Source organism: Pristiophorus japonicus, unplaced genomic scaffold (assembly GCF_044704955.1).
Source record: "Pristiophorus japonicus isolate sPriJap1 unplaced genomic scaffold, sPriJap1.hap1 HAP1_SCAFFOLD_119, whole genome shotgun sequence".
Taxonomy (NCBI): domain Eukaryota; kingdom Metazoa; phylum Chordata; class Chondrichthyes; family Pristiophoridae; genus Pristiophorus; species Pristiophorus japonicus.
This window is the reverse complement of record NW_027250853.1, coordinates 1666898-1685781: the sequence shown is the minus strand read 5'-3', so window position 1 is coordinate 1685781 and position 18884 is coordinate 1666898. Positions and strand designations below refer to the sequence as shown.

Sequence of the window (18884 nt, the reverse complement as noted above, 5' to 3'; positions counted from 1 at the left end):
TAGAACTCAGCAGAGGAGGACAAAGGGTTTGATTAGGGCAGGGAAAATGGAGTATGAGAAGAAGCTTGCAGGGAACATTAAGACGGATTGCAAAAGTTTCTATAGATATGTAAAGAGAAAAAGGTTAGTAAAGACAAACGTAGGTCCTCTGCAGTCAGAATCAGGGGAAGTCATAACGGGGAACAAAGAAATGGCGGACCAATTGAACAAGTACTTTGGTTCAGTATTCACGAAGGAGGACACGAACAACCTTCCGGTTATAAAAGGGGTCGGGGGGTCTCGTAAGGAGGAGGAACTGAGGGAAATCCTTATTAGCCGGGAAATTGTGTTGGGGAAATTGATGGGATTGAAGGCCGATAAATCCCCAGGGCCTGATGGACTGCATCCCAGAGTACTTAAGGAGGTGGCCTTGGAAATAGTGGATGCGTTGACAGTCATTTTCCAACATTCCATTGACTCTGGATCAGTTCCTATGGAGTGGAGGGTAGCCAATGTAACCCCACTTTTTAAAAAAGGAGGGAGAGAGAAAACAGGGAATTATAGACCGGTCAGCCTGACATCGGTAGTGGGTAAAATGATGGAATCAATTATTAAGGATGTCATAGCAGTGCATTTGGAAAGAGGTGACATGATAGGTCCAAGTCAGCATGGATTTGTGAAAGGGAAATCATGCTTGACAAATCTTCTGGAATTTTTTGAGGATGTTTCCAGTAGAGTGGATAAGGGAGAACCAGTTGATGTGGTATATTTGGACTTTCAGAAGGCGTTCGACAAGGTCCCACACAAGAGATTGATGTGCAAAGTTAGAGCACATGGGATTGGGGGTAGTGTACTGACATGGATTGAGAACTGGTTGTCAGACAGGAAGCAAAGAGTAGGAGTAAATGGGTACTTTTCAGAATGGCAGGCAGTGACTAGTGGGGTACCGCAAGGTTCTGTGCTGGGGCCCCAGCTGTTTACACTGTACATTAATGATTTAGATGAGGGGATTAAATGTAGTATCTCCAAATTTGCGGATGACACTAAGTTGGGTGGCAGTGTGAGCTGCGAGGAGGATGCTGTGAGGCTGCAGAGCGACTTGGATAGGTTAGGTGAGTGGGCAAATGCATGGCAGATGAAGTATAATGTGGATAAATGTGAGGTTATCCACTTTGGTGGTAAAAACAGAGAGACAGACTATTATCTGAATGGTGACAGATTAGGAAAAGGGGAGGTGCAAAGAGACCTGGGTGTCATGGTACATCAGTCATTGAAGGTTGGCATGCAGGTGCAGCAGGCGGTTAAGAAAGCAAATGGCATGTTGGCCTTCATAGCAAGGGGATTTGAGTACAGGGGCAGGGAGGTGTTGCTACAGTTGTACAGGGCATTGGTGAGGCCACACCTGGAGTATTGTGTACAGTTTTGGTCTCCTAACCTGAGGAAGGACATTCTTGCTATTGAGGGAGTGCAGCGAAGGTTCACCAGACTGATTCCCGGGATGGCGGGACTGACCTATCAAGAAAGACTGGATCAACTGGGCTTGTATTCACTGGAGTTCAGAAGAATGAGAGGGGACCTCATAGAAACATTTAAAATTCTGACGGGGTTAGACAGGTTAGATGCAGGAAGAATGTTCCCAATGTTGGGGAAGTCCAGAACCAGGGGTCACAGTCTAAGGATAAGGGGTAAGCCATTTAGGACCGAGATGCGGAGGAACTTCTTCACCCAGAGAGTGGTGAACCTGTGGAATTCTCTACCACAGAAAGTTGTTGAGGCCAATTCACTAAATATATTCAAAAAGGAGTTAGATGAGGTCCTTACTACTAGGGGGATCAAGGGGTATGGCGAGAAAGCAGGAATGGGGTACTGAAGTTGAATGTTCAGCCATGAACTCATTGAATGGCGGTGCAGGCTAGAAGGGCCGAATGGCCTACTCCTGCACCTATTTTCTATGTTTCTATGTTTCTGTGTCTGTCTGTCCCGCCTGTCTGCCTGTCACGCCCATCCCATCCGTCCATCTGTCTGTCTATCAGACAATCTTCGTCTGTCTGTCTGTCGATGTCTGCGAACACATTTCTCTCTGTCACACCTTCTATCTTTCCCTGTGTATGTATCTCTCTCCTGATCTCTCTCAATATTTCTCCATCTCTATTCCAGTTCATCATGCTCAGTACCGGCTCTCATCTGTGTCTGTCTCTCTCTCCCTCTCGCTCTCCTGTCTCTCAGTTTCTGTCTCTCTCCCTCTCGCTCTCCTTTTGTCTCTCATTTTCTGTCTCTCTCTCCCTATCCTTTTGTCTCTCAATTTTTGTCTCTCTCCCTCTCCCTCTCCTTCTGTCTCTCTCTCTCTCCTGTCTCTCAGTTTCTGCCTCTCTCTCCCTCTCGCTCTCCTCTCTGTCTCTCACTTTCTCTATCTCACTCTCTATCTATCTCTGTATCTCTTTCTGTCTCTCTCTGTCCTTCGGTCTCAATCTATCTCCCCCTCTCTCAGTCTCACTTTCTCTCCCTCTTGCTATCTCTCGATCTCTCTGTTTCATGGTCTGCCTCTCTCTCTCTCTCTCTTTCTCCCTCTATCTCTCCCTCTCTCAGTCGCAATGACGCTCTCTCTGTCTCTCTCACTCTCTCTCATTCTCTCTGTCTCTCTTACTCTCTCTGACTCAGTCTCACACTCTCTCTCTTTGTCTCTCTCCCTCTCTCTGGCTCGGTCTCTCTCTCTCTGACTCGGTCTCTCAGTCTCTCTCCCTCTCTCTTTGTCTCTCTCCAACTCTCTCTCTCTGTCTCTCTCCCTCTGACTCGGTCTCTCCCTCTCTCTGTCTCTCTGACTCGGTCTCTCTCTGTCTCTCCGACTCGGTCTCTCTCTCTCTCTCTCTCTCTCTGTCTCTCTCACTCTGTCTGTCTCTCTCCCTCTCTGTCTGTCTCTCTCCCGCTCTCTGACTCGGTCTCTCTCTCTCTCTCTCTCTCTCCCTCGGTCGCTATCTCTTTCTCCCTCTCTCTGTCTCTCTCCCTCTCTGTTACACTGACTCAATCTCTCACTCTCTGTCTCTCCCTCTCTCTGTCTCTCTCCCTCTCTCTGTCTCTCTCCCTCTCTCTGTCTCTCTGACTCAGTCTCTCTCTGACTCAGTCTCTCTCTGTCTCTCTCCCTCTCTGTCTCTCTTTCCCTCTCTCTGTCGCTTTCCCTCTCTCTCTCTCTCTCCCTCTCCCTGCCTCTCTGACTTGGTCTCTCACTCTCTCTGTCGCTTTGTCTCTCTCCCTCTCTCTGACTCGGTCTCTCTGTCTCACTCTCTCGCTCTCTCTCTCTCTCTCTCCCTCTCTGTGTCTCTCTCGCTCTGCCTCTCTATCTCTCTCGCTGTCTCTCTGACTTGGTCTCTCACTCTCTCTCTCTGTCTCTCCCTCTCTCTGACTCGGTCTCTCTCTCCCTTTCGCTGTCTCTCTGACTTGGTCTCTCACTCTCTCTCTCTCTCTGTCTCTCTCTCACACACTCTCTCTGTGTCTCTCTCCCTCTCTCTGACTCGGTCTCTCTCTCTCTCTCTCTCCCTCTCTCTCTGACTTGGTCTCTCACTCTCTCTTTCTCTGTCTCTCTTTCTCTCTCTCTCTGTCGCGATCTCTCTCTCTGTTTCTCTCTCTCTCTCACACACCCTCTCTGTCTCTCTCTATCTCACTCTCTGACTCGGTCTCACACACTCTCTCTGTCTCTCTCCCTCTCTCTGTCTCTCTGACTCGGTCTCTCTCTCTCTCTCTCTGTTTCTCTACCTCTCTCTGTCTCTCTGACTCGGTCTCTCTCTCTCTCTCTCTCTCTCTCTGTCGCTCTCTCTCTCTCTCTCTCTGTTGTAAAGTCCTGTCCCCTCAGTACAGATTCACACGAGGCATGGAGTGAAGTCAAGGTCACTCTGGACCTGCACCTTTTTTTCACAGCTCTGGAATGCTGCACTTGCCTGAGACCTGTCCTTATAAACCTGTCTCTTGCAAGTGCACCCCTGGTGGTAAGGTATGCTGGTGGTTACAGGTCATATCTTATTACAGTCATGTATAGCATGTTAGGATACAGTTATATATAATAATGTAAGATACATGACATCACCCTCCCCCAAGATCTTATTGTCTTTATAGGTTCAGGCTCTCGCGTGGAGCGCCTGAGTTGTGGTTCAGTTGTTTGCCTTGGTGTCTGTTTTTCTTCGGGTGTGGTTGCTGGTATCTCACCTGGGCTTTCTGTTTCGATTGATGTGATTGTTGTTGACTCGCCTGGGCTGTCTGTTGGGATTGCCCTTTCCTCAGGTTGTTCCCTCTGTCTGTCCACCAGGTGTGGTGCGAGTTCCACATTGTAGTCTGCCTCTGGTTCCGCAGTGTTGTTGGTAAATCTGCTTTTGACTTAGTCTACATGCCTCCGGCAGGTTTTGCCATTGTCCATTTGTACTACCAGTAGCCTGTTTCCTTCCTTACCCGTTACTGTCCCTGCAAGCCATTTGGGACCCCTGCCATAGTTTAGTACAAACACTTTGTCCCCTATCTCATTCCATCTCCCCCTCGAATTTCTGTCATGGTACTCAGTCAGCTTACGGCGCTTTGCCTCAACAATTTCATGCATGTCTGGGAGGATTAATGAGAACCTTGTTTTTAAAGTCCTTTTCATCAACAGTTGCGCGGGGGGATCCCAGTCAGTGAATGCGGACGAGATCTGTATGCCAGCAGCAGTCACGGCAGGCGACCCTGCAGCGTGGGATCTTGGATTTTAAGCATGCCTTGTTTAATGATTTGCACTGCTCTCTCCACCTGGCCGTGGGAAGCCGGCTTGAACGGTGCCGTCTTGACGTGATTTATGCCGTGGTCAATTATAAAGTCTTGGAATTCTGCGCTGGTGAAGCACGGACCATTGTCACTGGCCAATATGTCAGGGATTCCGTGCATTGCAAACATGGTTGCGAGGCTCTCCACAGTGGTGGAGGTTGTGCTCGAGTTTAAAATGGTGCATTCGATCCACTTTGAAAATGCATCTACAACTACGAGGAACATTTTGCCTATGAATGGGCCCACATAGTCTACATGCACCCGTGACCACGGTTTGGTAGGCCAGGGCCAGGGGCTCAGTGGCGCCTCCCTGGGGGCATTGCTGAGTTGGGCACAAATGGTGCACCTTCGGACGCAGAGCTCCAAGTCCGCGTCAATATCAGGCCACCAGACGTGGCATCTGGCTATGGCCTTCGTGAGAACGATCCCCGGGTGCTTGCGGTGGAGCTCCCGGACAAATGCCTCTCTACCTCGCAGAGGCATGACTACTCGGCTGCCCCACATCAGGCAGTCTGCTTGTAGTGACAGCTCATGCATGCTCCTGCGAAAGGGTTTTAATTCCTCGGGGCAGGCATCGCGAGCCTCTGCCCAGTCACCGGTTAGGACACATCATTTACTAAGGATAACGTGGGGTTGCTGGCCATCCAGGCTCTGATTTGGCAAGCCGTCATGGGCGAGCCTATGGACTCAAAGGCATTGATTGCCATGACTATCACACAGTCCTGTTCGTCAGACCCTTCCGTGGTCGCCAGGGGTAGCCTGCTGAGCGCGTCGGCACAGTTGTCTGTGCCTTATGATATAGTCGTAGGACGCCAGCATGATTGACCACCATTGAGTTCGCACCGAGACGTTGGCGTTTATTGCCTTGCTCTCCGATAGGAGGGACATGAGGGGCTTGTGGTCAGTTTCTAACGCGAACTTGGCCCCGAAAAGGTATTGGTGCATCTTTTTGACACCGTACACGCACGCGAGCGCCTCCTTCTCTACCATTCCGTACCTGCGCTCCGCCCGCGAAAGTGACCTGGAGGCATAAGCTATGGGTTGTAATTTGCCCGCACTATTGAAATGTTGCATACGCTGACGCATCGCATGTGAGCACGAGCTTTTTATCTGGGTCAAAGAAAGTCAAAATACTGTTGGAACACAGAAGGTTGCGTGCCTTATTGAAGGCGCATTCCTGGGCGTCCCCCCAAAACCAATCGCACCCCTTCCTGAGTAGCACGTGGAGAGGCTCCAGCAGCGTGCTTAAGTTCTGCATAAAGTTCCCAAACTCATTGAGTAGCCCGAGAAAGGCGCGTAGTTCTGAGACATTCCGGGGCCTGAGTGGCAGGCGAATTGCTTCTGTTTTGGACTCTGTTGGGCAGATTCCATCAACGGCAATCCTTCTGCCCAAAAATTCAACCTCGGGTGCGAGAAACAGGCACTTGGATTTCTTGACTCGTAGGCCTACCTGATCCAACCGCTTTAGTACTTCCTCCAAATTACGGAGATTGGAGTCGGTGTCCCTGCCCGTGATAAGTATGTCGTCTTGAAATACAACCGTCCCCGGGATGGACTTGAGCAGACTCTCCATGTTGCGCTGGAATATGGCAACTGCCGACCTGATGCCGAATGGGCATCGATTGTACATGAAAAGGCCTCGATGTGTGTTGATGGTGGTGAGTAGCTTGGATTCCTCGGTCAATTCTTGCGTAATATACGCAGATGTGAGGTCTAATTTTGAGAAAAGTTTACCTCCAGCCAATGTGGCAAATCTGGGCAGCGGGTACTGATCCTGTAGGGAGGCTCTGTTTATGGTAGATTTGTAGTCCGCACAGATTCGTACGGATCCATCAGGCTTCATGACTGGGACGATGGGACTTGCCCAGTCGCTAAATTCCACAGGTGATGTAATACCTTCCCGCAGAAGCCTGTCTAGTTCATGTTCAATCTTTTCCCTCATCACATAGGGTACAGCTCTGGCCTTGTGATGGACCGGCCTAGCATCCTGTGTGATGTAGATTTTGACTTTGGCCCCTTTGAAAGTGCCCACACCTGGCTGAAAGAGATATTCAAATCGCTTTATAACTGTTGAGCAGGAGGTCCGTTCCTCTAATGACATGGCATGGACATCATCCCATTTCCAGTTTAGTTTTTCCAGCCAGTTTCTCCCCAGCAGTGCTGGGGGGTCTCCTGGGATAATCCACAGGGGAAGTCGGTTCACTGTCCCTTTGTGTGTGACAGAGAGCATGGCGCTGCCGAGGACTGGTACGATTTCTTTGGTATAGGTCCTTAGTGTGGTGTCGACCCTTGTGAGTTTTGGTCTGTCTCTTTTATGCGGCCACAGTTGTTCAAATTGTTGAGCATCCATGAGATTGACTCGCTCCTGTATCCAGCTCCATGTTGACAGATATCCCGTTGAGTAGGACCCTCATCATTATAGGAGGCATCCTGTTGTAGGAGCAGTGGCCATTGATCGTGTTGACCCGCTGTACATCGGAGTCCCGGTTACTGTCCCCACCGTCTTCTGGTCCGCTTTCCGACCCATCCGATTCGTATACCAGCTAAGCTGCCATTTTTTTGCACATGCGGGCCAAATGCCCTGTATATTCACAATTTCTGCAAACACCCTGCTAAAATCGACATCCTCTTGACGAGTGCCCACCCTCACACCTCCAGCACAGACCTGTTCTATTGTTTAAAGTGTTCCCAAAGAATGAGCTGCGTCTGGCTGATCTCTCTTGAGCTTCTCTCAGTTTGTAGTTGATTGCTCGCATTGTGGGTTGATGAGGTGTGAACGGCCGTTCCTGTGGCCCTTGATGGCTTCTGTCTGCTGTCGAGAGCCTGTTCTCCCGGTTTTGTCTGTGTGTGGGGGTAGCAGCTTGTTTACTGCTGTGAACTTCTTGTTTCAATATTTCGTCAGTTGTCGTACCTGCATTGTAAATCAACCTCGTTTCTTCTTTCTCTACCAAGAATGTCTGTGCAATCAGTGCTGCTGCCTCTAAGGTCAGGTTCTTGGTCTCTATGAGCTTTCGGAATATGCCTGCATGGCCTATTCCTTCAATGAAAAAGTCTCTCAGCATTTCTCTCCTCAGTTCATCAGAGAACTCACATAAACTAGCCAACCTCCGAAGTTCCACCACGAAGTCGGGTATGCTCTGACCCACACAGCGTCTGCAGTTGTAGAACCTGTGTCTGGCCATGTGTAGGCTGCTCACTGGCTTCAGGTGGTCTTTTACCAGTGTGCTCAATTCTTCAAACGACTTGCTTGCTGGTTTCTCGGGTGCCAACAGATCCTTCATTAAAGCGTATGTTTTCGAGCCACAGCTGGTCAAGAGATGGGCTCTTCTCTTGTCTGCCTTATCGTCACCTACAAAGCTTTGGTTACAAAGCTTTGCTGGAGCATTTCTATAAAGTCCTCCCAATTGTCTCCCGCTTTGTACTTTTCATCTGATTCGCCATTCTGTTGATTCTGTAATCCCGTAACTCGTCGCCACTGTAAAGTCTTGTCCCCTCAGTACAGATTCACACGAGGCATGTAGTGAAGTCAAGGTCACTCTGGACCTGCACCTTTATTTCACAGCTCTGGAATGCTGCACTTGCCTGAGACCTGTCCTTATATACCTGTCTCTTGCAAGTGCACCCGTGGTGGTAAGGTATGCTGGTGGTTACAGGTCATATCTTATTACAGTCATGTATAGCATGTTCGGATTCAGCTATATATAATAATGTAAGATACATGACACTCTCTCCCTCTCTGATTTGGTCTCTCACTCTCCCTCTCGCACACTCTCTTTCTCTGTCTCTCTCCCTCTCTCTGACTCGGTCTCTTTCTCGCTCTCTCTCTGACTTGGTCTCTCTCTGACTCGGTCTCTCTCTATCTCTCTCCCTCTCTCTGTCTCTCTGACTCGGTCTCTCTCTCTCTCTCTGACTTGGTCTCTCTCTGTCTCTCCTCTGTCTCTCTGACTCTGTCTCTCTCTCTCTCTCTCTCTGTCTCTCTCACTCTCCCTGACTAGGTCTCTCACTCTCTCTGTCTGTCTCTCTCCCGCTCTCTCTCCCTCCCTCGGTCTTTATCTCTCTCTCCCTCTCTCTCTCTCTCTCTCTCTCTCTCTCTGTCTCTCTCCCTCTCTCTGACTCAGTCTCTCTGTCTCCCTCTCTCGCTGTCTCTCTGACTTGGTCTCTCACTCTCTCTCTCTGTCTCTCTCTCTCTCACACTCTCTCCCTCTCTCACACTCTCTCCCTCTCTCTCTGTCTCTCTGACTTGGTCTCTCACTCTCTCCCTCTCTCTCTGTCTCTCTCTCGCTCTCCTTCTCTCTCTCTCTCTCTGTCTGTCTGTCTCTCTCACACTCGCTCTCTCTGTCTCCCTCTCTCTCTGCCTCTCTCTCTCTCTCTGTCTCCCTCCCTCTCTCACACTCTCACTCTGTCTCTTTCTATCACACTCTGACTCGGTCTCACACACTCTCTCTGTCTCTCTTCCTCTCTCTGTCTCTCTGACTCGGTCTCTCTCTTTGTTTCTCTCCCTCTCTCTGAGTCGGTCTCTCTCTCTCTGTCTCTCTCCCTCTCTCTCGCTGTCTCTCTCTCTGTGTCTCTCTCTCACACTTTCTCCCTCTCTCTGACTCGGTCTCACTCTCCCTCTTTCTTTCTCTCTCTCTCTCTCCCTCTCTGTGTCTCTCTCTCACACTTTCTCCCTCTCTCTGACTCGGTCTCACTCTCCCTCTTTCTTTCTCTCTCACTCTGTCTCTCTCTCTCTCACACTCTCTCCCTCTCTTTGATTCGGTCTCACTCTCCCTCTTTCTCTCTCTCTCTGTCTCTCTCTCACACTCTCTCCCTCTCTCTGACTCGGTCTCACTCTCCCTCTTTCTCTCTCTCTCTCCCTCGCTCTCTGTCTCTCTGATTTGGTCTCTCACTCTCTCTGTGTCTCTCTCTCTCTGTCTCTCTCGCACACTCTCTTTCTCTGTCTCTCTCCCTCTCTCTGACTCGGTCTCTCTCTCGCTCTCTGTCTCTCTGACTTGGTGTCTCACACTGTAAAGTCCTGTCCCTGCAGTACAGACTCACACGAGGCACATGCTGAAGTCAAGATCACTCAGGACCTGCACCTTTATTTCACAGCTCTCGAATGCCGCACTTGCCTGAGACCTGTCTTTTTCTACCTGTGTAGAACAGGTATCCAGTGTCTCCTGTAAGTGCACCCCTGGTGGTAAGGTAAGCTTGTGGTTACAGGTCATATCTAGTTACAGTCATGTATAGCATGGTCAGATACAGTTATGTACAGTAGTGTGAGATAATGACATCACCCTCCCCCAAGGTCTTATTGTCTTTATAGGTACAGTCTCTCAGGTGGTCTACGCTCGCGCGTGGAGCGTCGTAGTTGTGGTTCAGTTGTTTGCCTTGGTCCCTGTTTTTCTTTCGGTGTGATTGCTGGTATCTCGCCTGGGCTGTCTGTTTCGTTCAGTATGATTTTTGGTGTCTCGCCTGGGCTGTCTGTTGGGATTGCCCTTTCCTCAGGTTGTTCCCTCTGTCTGTCCACCAGGTGTGGTGTGAGTTCCACATTGTAGTCTGCCTCTGGTTCTGCAGTGTTGGTAAATCTACTTTTGACTTGGTCTACATGCCTCTGGCAGGTTGGCCATTGTCCATTTGTACTACCAGTAGCCTGTTTCCTTCCTTGCCCGTGACTGTCCCTGCAAGCCATTTAGGACCCCTGCCACAGTTTAGCACAAACACTTTGTCCCCTATATCATTCCACCTCCCCCTCAAATTTTGGTCATGGTACTCAGTTAGTTTACGGCGCTTTGCCGCAACGATTTCATGCATGTCTGGGAGGAGTAATGAGAGCCTTGTCTTTAAGGTCCGTTTCATCAATAGTTGCGCGGGGGGTCTCCAGTCAATGAATGTGGACGAGATCTATATGCCAGCAGCAGTCGTGACAGGCGGCCCTGCAGTGTAGGACCTTGGATTTTGAGCATGCCTTGTTTAATGATTTGCACTGCTCGCTCCGCCTGGCCGTTGGAGGCCGGCTTTAATGGTGCTGTTTTAACGTGGTTTATGCCGTGGTCATTTATGAAATCTTGGAATTCTGCACTGGTGAAGCACGGACCATTATCACTGACCAATATGTCAGGAATTCCGTGCGTTGCAAACATAGTTCCAAGGCTCTCCACAGTGGTGGAGGTGGTGCTCGAGTTTAAAATGGTGCATTCGATACACTTTGAAAATGCATCTACAACGACAAGGAACATTTTGCCCATGAATGGGCCTGCATAGTCTACGTGCACCCGCGACCACGGTTTGGTGGGCCAGGGGCTCAGGGGGGCCTCCCTAGGGGCATTACTGAGTTGGGCACAAATGGTGCACCGTCGGACGCAGAGCTCCAAGTCCGCGTCAATGCCAGGCCACCAGACATGGGATCTGGCTATGGCCTTCATGAGAACGATCCCCGGGTGCTCGCGGTGGAGCTCCCGGACAAACACCTCTCTGCCTCGCAGAGGCATAACTACTCGGCTGCCCCACATCAGGCAGTCTGCTTGTAGTGACAGCTCATGCATGCGCCTATGGAAAGGTTTGATCTCCTCGGGGCAGGCATCGCGAACCTCTGCCAGTCACCAGTTAGGACACATCTTTTTACGAAAGATAACGTGGGGTCGCTGGCCGTCCAGGCTCTGATTTGGTGAGCCGTCATGGGCGAACCTGTGGACTCAAAGGCATTGATTGCCATGACTATCTCACAGTCCTGTTCGTCAGACCCTTCCATGGTCGCCAGGGGTAGCCTGCTGAGCGCGTCGGCACAGTTGTCTGTGCCTGCTCTGTGCCTTATGGTGCAGTCGTAAGACGCCAGCATGAGTGCCCATCGTTGAATTCGCGCCGAGGCGTTGGCATTTATTGCCTTGCTCTCAGATAGTAGGGACGTGAGGGGCTTGTGGTCGGTTTCTAACGCAAACTTTGCCCCGAAAAGGTATTGGTGCATCTTTTTGACACCGTACACGCGCGCGAGCGCCTCCTTCTCCACCATTCTGTACCCGCGCTCCGCCCGCGAAAGTGACCTTGAGGCATAAGCTATGGGTTGTAATTTACCCGCACCATTGACATGTTGTAAAACGCACCGGACCCCATACGCTGATGCATCACATGTAAGAACTAGCTTTTTACCTGGATCAAAGAAAGCCAAAACACTGTTGGAACACAGAAGGTTGCGTGTCTTATTGAAGGTGCGTTTCTGGGCATCCCCCCAAAACCAATTGCACCCCTTTCTGAGTAGCACGTGGAGAGGCTCCAGCAGCATGCTTATGTTCTGCATAAAGTTCCCAAAGTAATTGAGTAGCCCGAGAAAGGCGCCCAGTTCCGAGACATTCCGGGGCCTGGGTGCCAGGCGAATTGCTTCTGTTTTGGACTCTGTTGGGCGGATTCCATCAGCGGCAATCCTTCTGCCCAAAAATTCAACCTCAGGCACGAGAAACAGGCACTTGGATTTCTTAACGCTTAGGCCTACCCGATCCAAATGCTTTAGTACTTCCTCCAAATTGCAGAGATGGGAGTCGGTGTCCCTGCCAGTGATAAGTATGTCGTCTTGAAATACAACCGTCCCCGGGGTGGACTTGAGCAGACTCTCCATGTTGCACTGGAATATAGCAGCTGCCGACCTGATGCCGAATGGGCATTGATTGTACATGAAAAAGCCTCGATGTGTGTTGATGGTGGTGAGTAGCTTAGACTCTTCGGTCAGTTCTTGCGTCATATACGCAGATGTGAGGTCTAGTTTTGAGAAAAGTTTACCTCCAGCCAATGTGGCAAATAGGTCCTCCGCTCTGGGCAGCGGGTATTGGTCCTGTAGGGACACTCTGGTTATGGTAGATTTGTAGTCCCCACAGGTTCGTATGGATCCATCAGGCTTCATGACTGGGACGATGGAACTTGCCTCGTCGCTAAATTCCACGGGTGAGATAATGCCTTCCCACAGAAGCCTGTCCAGTTCATGTTCAATCTTTTCCCTCATCACATAGGGCACAGCTCTAGCCTTGTGATGCACCGGTCTTGCACCCTGTGTGATGTAGATTTTGACTTTAGCCCCTTTGAAGGTGCCCACACCTGGCTGAAAGAGATGTTCAAATCGACTTAGAACTGTTGAGCAGGAGGTCCGTTTCTCTGACGACATGGCGTGAACATCATCCTATTTCCAATTTAATTTTGCCAGCCAGCTTCTCCCCAGCAGTGCTGGGAGATCTCCGGGGATAATCCACAGGGGAAGTCGGTTCACTGTCCCTTTGTGTGTGACGGAGAGCATGGTGCTGCCAAGGACTGGGACGATTTCTTTGGTATAGGTCCTTAGTTTGGTGTCGACCCTTGTGAGCTTTGGTCTGTCGCTTTTGTGCGGCCACTGCTGTTCAAATTGTTGAGCGCTCATGAGAGATTGACTCGCTCTCGTATCCAGCTCCATGTTGACGGGTATCCCGTTGAGTAGGACCCTCATCATTATTGGAGGCATCTTGTTGTAAGAGCAGTGGCCATTGATTGTGTTGACCCGCTGTACCTCGGTGTCCCGGGTACTGTCCCCACCGTCTTCTGGTCTGCTTTCCGACCCTTCTGATTCGTATACCAGCTGAGCTGCCGTTTTTCTGCACATGTGGGCCAGATGTCCTGTATAGTTACAGAGTCTGCAAATGGCATGCTGAAATCAACACCCCCTTGATGAGTGTCTTCCCCCACATCTCCAGCACAGACCACTTCCATTGTTTCCAAAGGATGAGCTGCGTCTGGCTGATCTCTCTTGAGCTTCTCTCAGTTTGTAGTTGATTGCTCGCATTGTGGGGATGAGGTGTGAACGGCCATTCATGTGGCCCTTGATGGCTTCTGGCGCCACTGCCTGCTGTTGAGGGCCTGCTCTCCTGCCTTTGTCTGTGTGTGGCGTAGCGGCTTGTTTCACGCTGTGAACCCCTTGTTCCGATGTTTCGTTAGTTGTCGTACCCGCAGTGTAGATCAACCTCGTTTCTTCTTCTCCTGCCAAGAATGTCTGTGCAACCAGTGCTGCTGCCTCTAGGGTCAAGTTCTTGGTCTCTCTGAGCTTTTGGAATATGCCTGCGTGGCCTATTCCTTCAATAAAAAAGTCTCTCAGTACTTCTCTCCTTAGTTCATCGGAGAACTCACATAAACTAGCCAACCTCCGAAGTTCTGCCACAAAGTCGGGTATGCTCTGGCCCACACAGCATCTACAGTTGTAGAACCTGTGTCTGGCCATGTGTAGGCTGCTCACTGGCTTCAGGTGGTCTCTTACCAGTGTGCTCAACTCTTCAAACGACTTGCTTGCTGGCTTCTCGGGTGCCAGCAGGTCCTTCATTGAGGCGTATGTTTTCGAGCCACAGCTGGTTAAGAGATGGGCTCTTCTCTTGTCTGCCTTATCATCGCCTAACCAGTCTTTGGTTACAAAGCTTTGCTGGAGCCTTTCTATAAAGTCCTCCCAATTATCTCCAGCATTGTATTTTTCATCTGAGCCGTTGGTCGCCATTCTGTGCATTCTGTAATCCCGTAACTCGTCACCATTGTAAAGTCCTGTCCCTGCAGTACAGACTTACACGAGGCACATGCTGAAGTCAAGGTCACTCTGGACCTGCACCTTTATTTCACAGCTCTCGAATGCCGCACTTGCCTGAGACCTGTCTTTATATACCTGTGTAGAACAGGTATCCAGTGTCTCCTGCAAGTGCACCCCTGGTGGTAAGGTCAGCTTGTGGTTACAGGTCATATCTAGTTACAGTCATGTATAGCATGGTAAGATACAGTTATGTACAGTAGTGTGAGATATATGACAAGCACGCACTCACTCTCTCTCTCTCCCTCTCTCTCTGTCTCTATCTCTCTCCCATTCTCTGACTTATTCTCACACTCTCTGTCTCTCTCTCTCTCTATCGGTCTCTCTGTCTCTCTCTGACTCGGTCTCTCTCTCTCTCTCTCTGTCTCCCTCTTTCTCTCTCTCTCTCTCTCTGTCTCCCTCTGTCTCTCTGACTCGGTCTCTCTCTCTCTCTCTCTCTGTCTCTTTCCCTCCCTCTTTGTCTCTCTGACTCGGTCTCTCACTCTCTCTGTCTCTGTTTCTCTGACTCGGTCTCTCTCTCTCTCTCTCACTCGGTCTCTCTCTATCTCTCTGACTTGGTCTCTCTCTCTCTCTGTCTCTCTCACTCTCCCTGACTCGGTCTCTCACTCTCTGTCTGTCTCTCTCTCTGACTCGGTCTCTCTCTCTCTCTCTGTCTCTCTCCCTCTCTCTGTCACACTGACTCGATCGCTCACTCTCTGTCTCTCTCTGTCTCTCACCCTCTCTCTGACTCGGTCTCTCCGTCTCTCTGTCTCCCTCTCTCTCTCTCCCTCTCCCTCTCCCTCTCTCTGTCTCTCTCTCTCTCCCTCTCTCTCTGACTTGGTCTCTCTGTCTCTCTCCCTCTCTCTCTGTCTCTCTCCCTCTCTCACACTCTCACTCTGTCTCTCTCTCGATCTCACTCACTGACTCGGTCTCACACTCTCTCTCTGTCTCCCTCCCTCTCCCTGTCTCTGTCTCTCTCTCTGTCTCTCTCTCTCTCTCTGTCTCTCTCTCTGTCTCTTTCCCTCTCTCTGTCTCTCCCTCTTTCTTTCTCTCTCTCTCTCTCTCTCACTCTCTTTGTCTCTCTCTCACACTCTCACCCTCTTTCTCTCCCTCTCTGTCTCTCTGATTTGGTCTCTCACTCTCTCTCTCTCTCTCTCTCTCTTTCTCTGACTCTCTCCCGCTCTCTGACTCTCTGACTTGGTGTCTCACACTCTGATCTCCCTCTCTCTCTCTCTGTCTCTCTCTCTCTCCCTCTCTCACACTCTCTCTGTCTCTCTCTCCCCCGCTCTGTCTCTCTCTCTCCTTGTCTCTCTCCCTCTCTCTGACTCGGTCTCACACTCTCTCTCTGTCTCTCTCCCTCTCTCGGACTCGGTCTCTCTCTCTGTCTCCCTCTCCCTCTCTCACACTCCCTCTCTCACACTCTCTCTCTCCCTCTCTCTGTCTCTCTCTCCCCCTCTCTCCTTCTCTCTCTCTCTCCCCCCCTCTCTTTCTCTCCCTTTCTCTGTCTCTCTCCTCCTCTCTGACTCAGTCTCTCTCTCCCTCTCACACTCTCTTTCTGTCTCTCTCCCTCTATCTGTCTCTCTCCCTCTGTCTGTCTCTCTCTCTCTCTCACACTCGGTCTCTCGCTGGCTCTCCCTCTCTGTCCCCCTCCGTCTCTCCCTCTCTCTGTCTCTCCCTCTCAGTCTCCCTCTCTCCCTCTCTCTATCTCTGGCTCTGTCTCTCTCTCATCCTTTCTCTGTCTCTCTCTCACACACTCTCTCTGTCTCTCTCTCTGTCGCTGCCTGCCCCCTATCTAAGCTGTTACTGATTTCACTGACCAGTATTTAGGCCTCACTGCCCCGATCCTGACACTTGCCTGCTTTGCTCACTCAGGCTGCCTGCGAGGTTTTCTGCCTTGATGATCATTCCATCACTGATGATGGGAACGACTCATATTTCAACAATGACTCCAGCTGGAAATCAGACAAATATAAACTGTCCGTCATTGCTGAGGTGCCAGCCCTGGCAACAGGTAAAGTGCGGAGTGTGTGTAACGGGACTGAGTGCCTACACTTCAGTCCTGACCTGTCCCCACTCATTCCACTGTTCCTCAAATTCTCAATTCCCTATCCCTCTCTCCCAGTCACGCTCTCTCTCTCTCTCCCCGTACTCTTCGCTCCCTCTGTCCTGCTCTTTGTCTGTCCCACCCTGCCCCCTCTCCCTACCTTTCTCCCTCTTCTCCTGTCGCTCCTTTTCACCCTCCCTCCCACTCCCCCCTTCTGTCCCTCTCTCTCCCTCCCTTTCTCCCCCTCACACAATCCCCCTCCCCCTCTCTCCCGTCGAATCAGTGTTTGTTTGTGAGCTGTCTGCGCTCTCCCTTTTTGAACAGCTCACCCCTCCAACTCTCCGTCCCTCATGTTCTCTCTCTCTCTCTCTCCCCACCCTCGTGCTCCAACTCCCTCTCCCTCCCTCTCTCTCTCTCTCTCTCTCTCTCTCTCTCCATCCCTCTCCCTCTTTATCTTTCTCTCTCCTCCCACTCTCTCCTGCTCACTCCCTCTCTCCCTCCCTCTCTCCTTTTCTCTCCCTCCCTCACTCTCTTTTTCTCTCCCTCTCTCTTCCTCCCTCCCTCTCTCTCTCCCTCACTCACTCTCCTCCCTCCCTCTCTCTCACTCTCCTTTTCTCTCCCTCCCTCCCTCTCTCTTTTCTCTCCCTCTCACGCGCTCTCTCTCTCCATCCCTCTCTCTCCCTCCTGCTCTTGCCCTCTCACTCCCTCCCTCTCCTTTTTGCTCCCTCTCTCCTTTTCTCTTCCTCTCCCCCTCCCTCGCTCTTCCTCCCTCCCTCTCTCTCCCTCCCTCTCCCCCACTCACTCCCTCTCTCCCTCTCCTCTCGCCTCTCTCCCTCCCTCTCCCTTCCTCCCTCTGCCTCTCTCCCTCCCTCTCTCTCCCCCTTCCTCTATCTCTCCCTCCCCCTCTCCCTCTCCCTCTCCCTCTCCCTCTCCCTCTCCCCCTCTCTCCCTCTCCCCCTCTCTCCCTCTCCTCTCTCTCACTGTCCCTCTCCCCCTCTCCCTCCCTCTCTCTTCCCCTCTCCCTTTCCTCCCCCTCTCTCCCTCCCCCTCTCTGTTCCCCTCTCTCTCCCTCTCCCTCTCGGCCATTAAATCAGATTCTATTTGCGAGCTCTGTGTTCTGTGTTTAACAGCTCTGTCTCACTTACACAAGCGGAAGATTTTTCAGACGCAGATTCTGTCCAGACAAAATCTCCAGCACGAAAGCTCTGGGTAAGTGAAGGGTTAATGGTTTAAGATTGTTTGTGGGGCATTTTCAGGAACGTGACACCATTTCCTGCAGACCACACATTGTGACCGTGGGATCTTTACATCCCCCTAGGAGGGCAGATGGGGCCTCGGTTTAACATCTCATCCAAAAGATGGCACCTCCAACAATGCAGCATTCCCTCAGTACTGCCCCTCCGACAGTGCGGCTCTCCCTCAGTCTGCCCCTCTGACAGTGCAGCCCTCCCTCAGTACTGCCCTCCGACAGTGCGGCTCTCCCTCATTCTGCCCCTCCGACAGTGCGGCTCTCCCTCAGTCTGCCCCTCCGACAGTGCGCGCTCCCTCAGTACTGCCCTCTGACGGTGCGGCGCTCCCTCAGTACTGCCCTCCGACAGTGCGGCGCTCCCTCAGTACTGCCCCTCTGACAGTGCAGCCCTCCCTCAGTGCGGCCCTCCGACAGTGCGGCCCTCCGACAATGCGGCCTTCCCTCAGTACTGCCCCTCCGACAATGCAGCCCTCCCTCAGTACTGCCCCTCCGACAGTGCAGCCCTCCCTCAGTACTGCCCTCCGACAGTGCAGCCCTTCCTCAGTACTGCCCTCCGACAGTGCAGCCCTCCGACAGTGCAGCCCTCCCTCAGTACTGCCCCTCCGACAGTGCAGCCCTCCCTCAGTACTGCCCTCCGACAGTGCGGCCCTCTGACAGTGCAGCCCTCCCTCAGTACTGCCCCTCTGACAGTGCGGCACTCCCTCAGTACTGCCCCTCCGACAGTGCGGGGCCCAATCTGTACTGCTCTCGGCTCTCTCCCTCAGTTATGGGGCTGAATTCCCTGGAGTGGGACTTGAACCCAGGACCATTGACATCACTGTGCCATGGCAAACACATCAAGGCCCAATTATAGAGTGTCCTATATTTCCCAAACTAGTAACTTGGGGAAATATTGCAAGAGCCTGACTTTACCCAGAGCCTGGCTGAGTGCCTGTGATGACACCTCGAACCCGGCACTTACACTGAGCACCCAGCTGATCCTTGCCCGGCATCTCTCCTTCACCGGAAGTCAGACTGAGTGGGAGAACCATCGCGTTCGCTCTTCCTGATTGCCGGCACAAGCACGATGGCCCAGTGACCTCCTACTGTGCTGTGAGAAGGGATGATATGTTGGAAGGATCATCAAATGAGGCCATATGGGTTGAATTGAAGAGAAAAAAGGGGCGATCACACTGCTGGGAGTGTACTATAGACCCCCAAACAGTCAGAGGGAGAGAGAAGAGCAAATACGTCGGCACATTTCTCAGAAGTGCAAAGACTATAGGGCAGTAATAGTCGGGGATTACAACTACCCGAAT

The 18884-nt window shown here is 51.4% G+C and overlaps 1 protein-coding gene across 1 annotated transcript in view; it reads left to right on the top strand.

Moving 5' to 3' along the window:
• LOC139242067 (nitric oxide synthase 1-like) overlaps nucleotides 1–18884 on the top strand; it is a 254735-nt gene that overhangs the window by 202527 nt on the left and 33324 nt on the right. The window contains exons 17-18 of the mRNA XM_070870212.1: nucleotides 16166–16304; nucleotides 17468–17546. Coding sequence (XP_070726313.1) covers nucleotides 16166–16304; nucleotides 17468–17546 — 218 coding nt within the window. The remainder of the gene's footprint in view (nucleotides 1–16165; nucleotides 16305–17467; nucleotides 17547–18884) is intronic.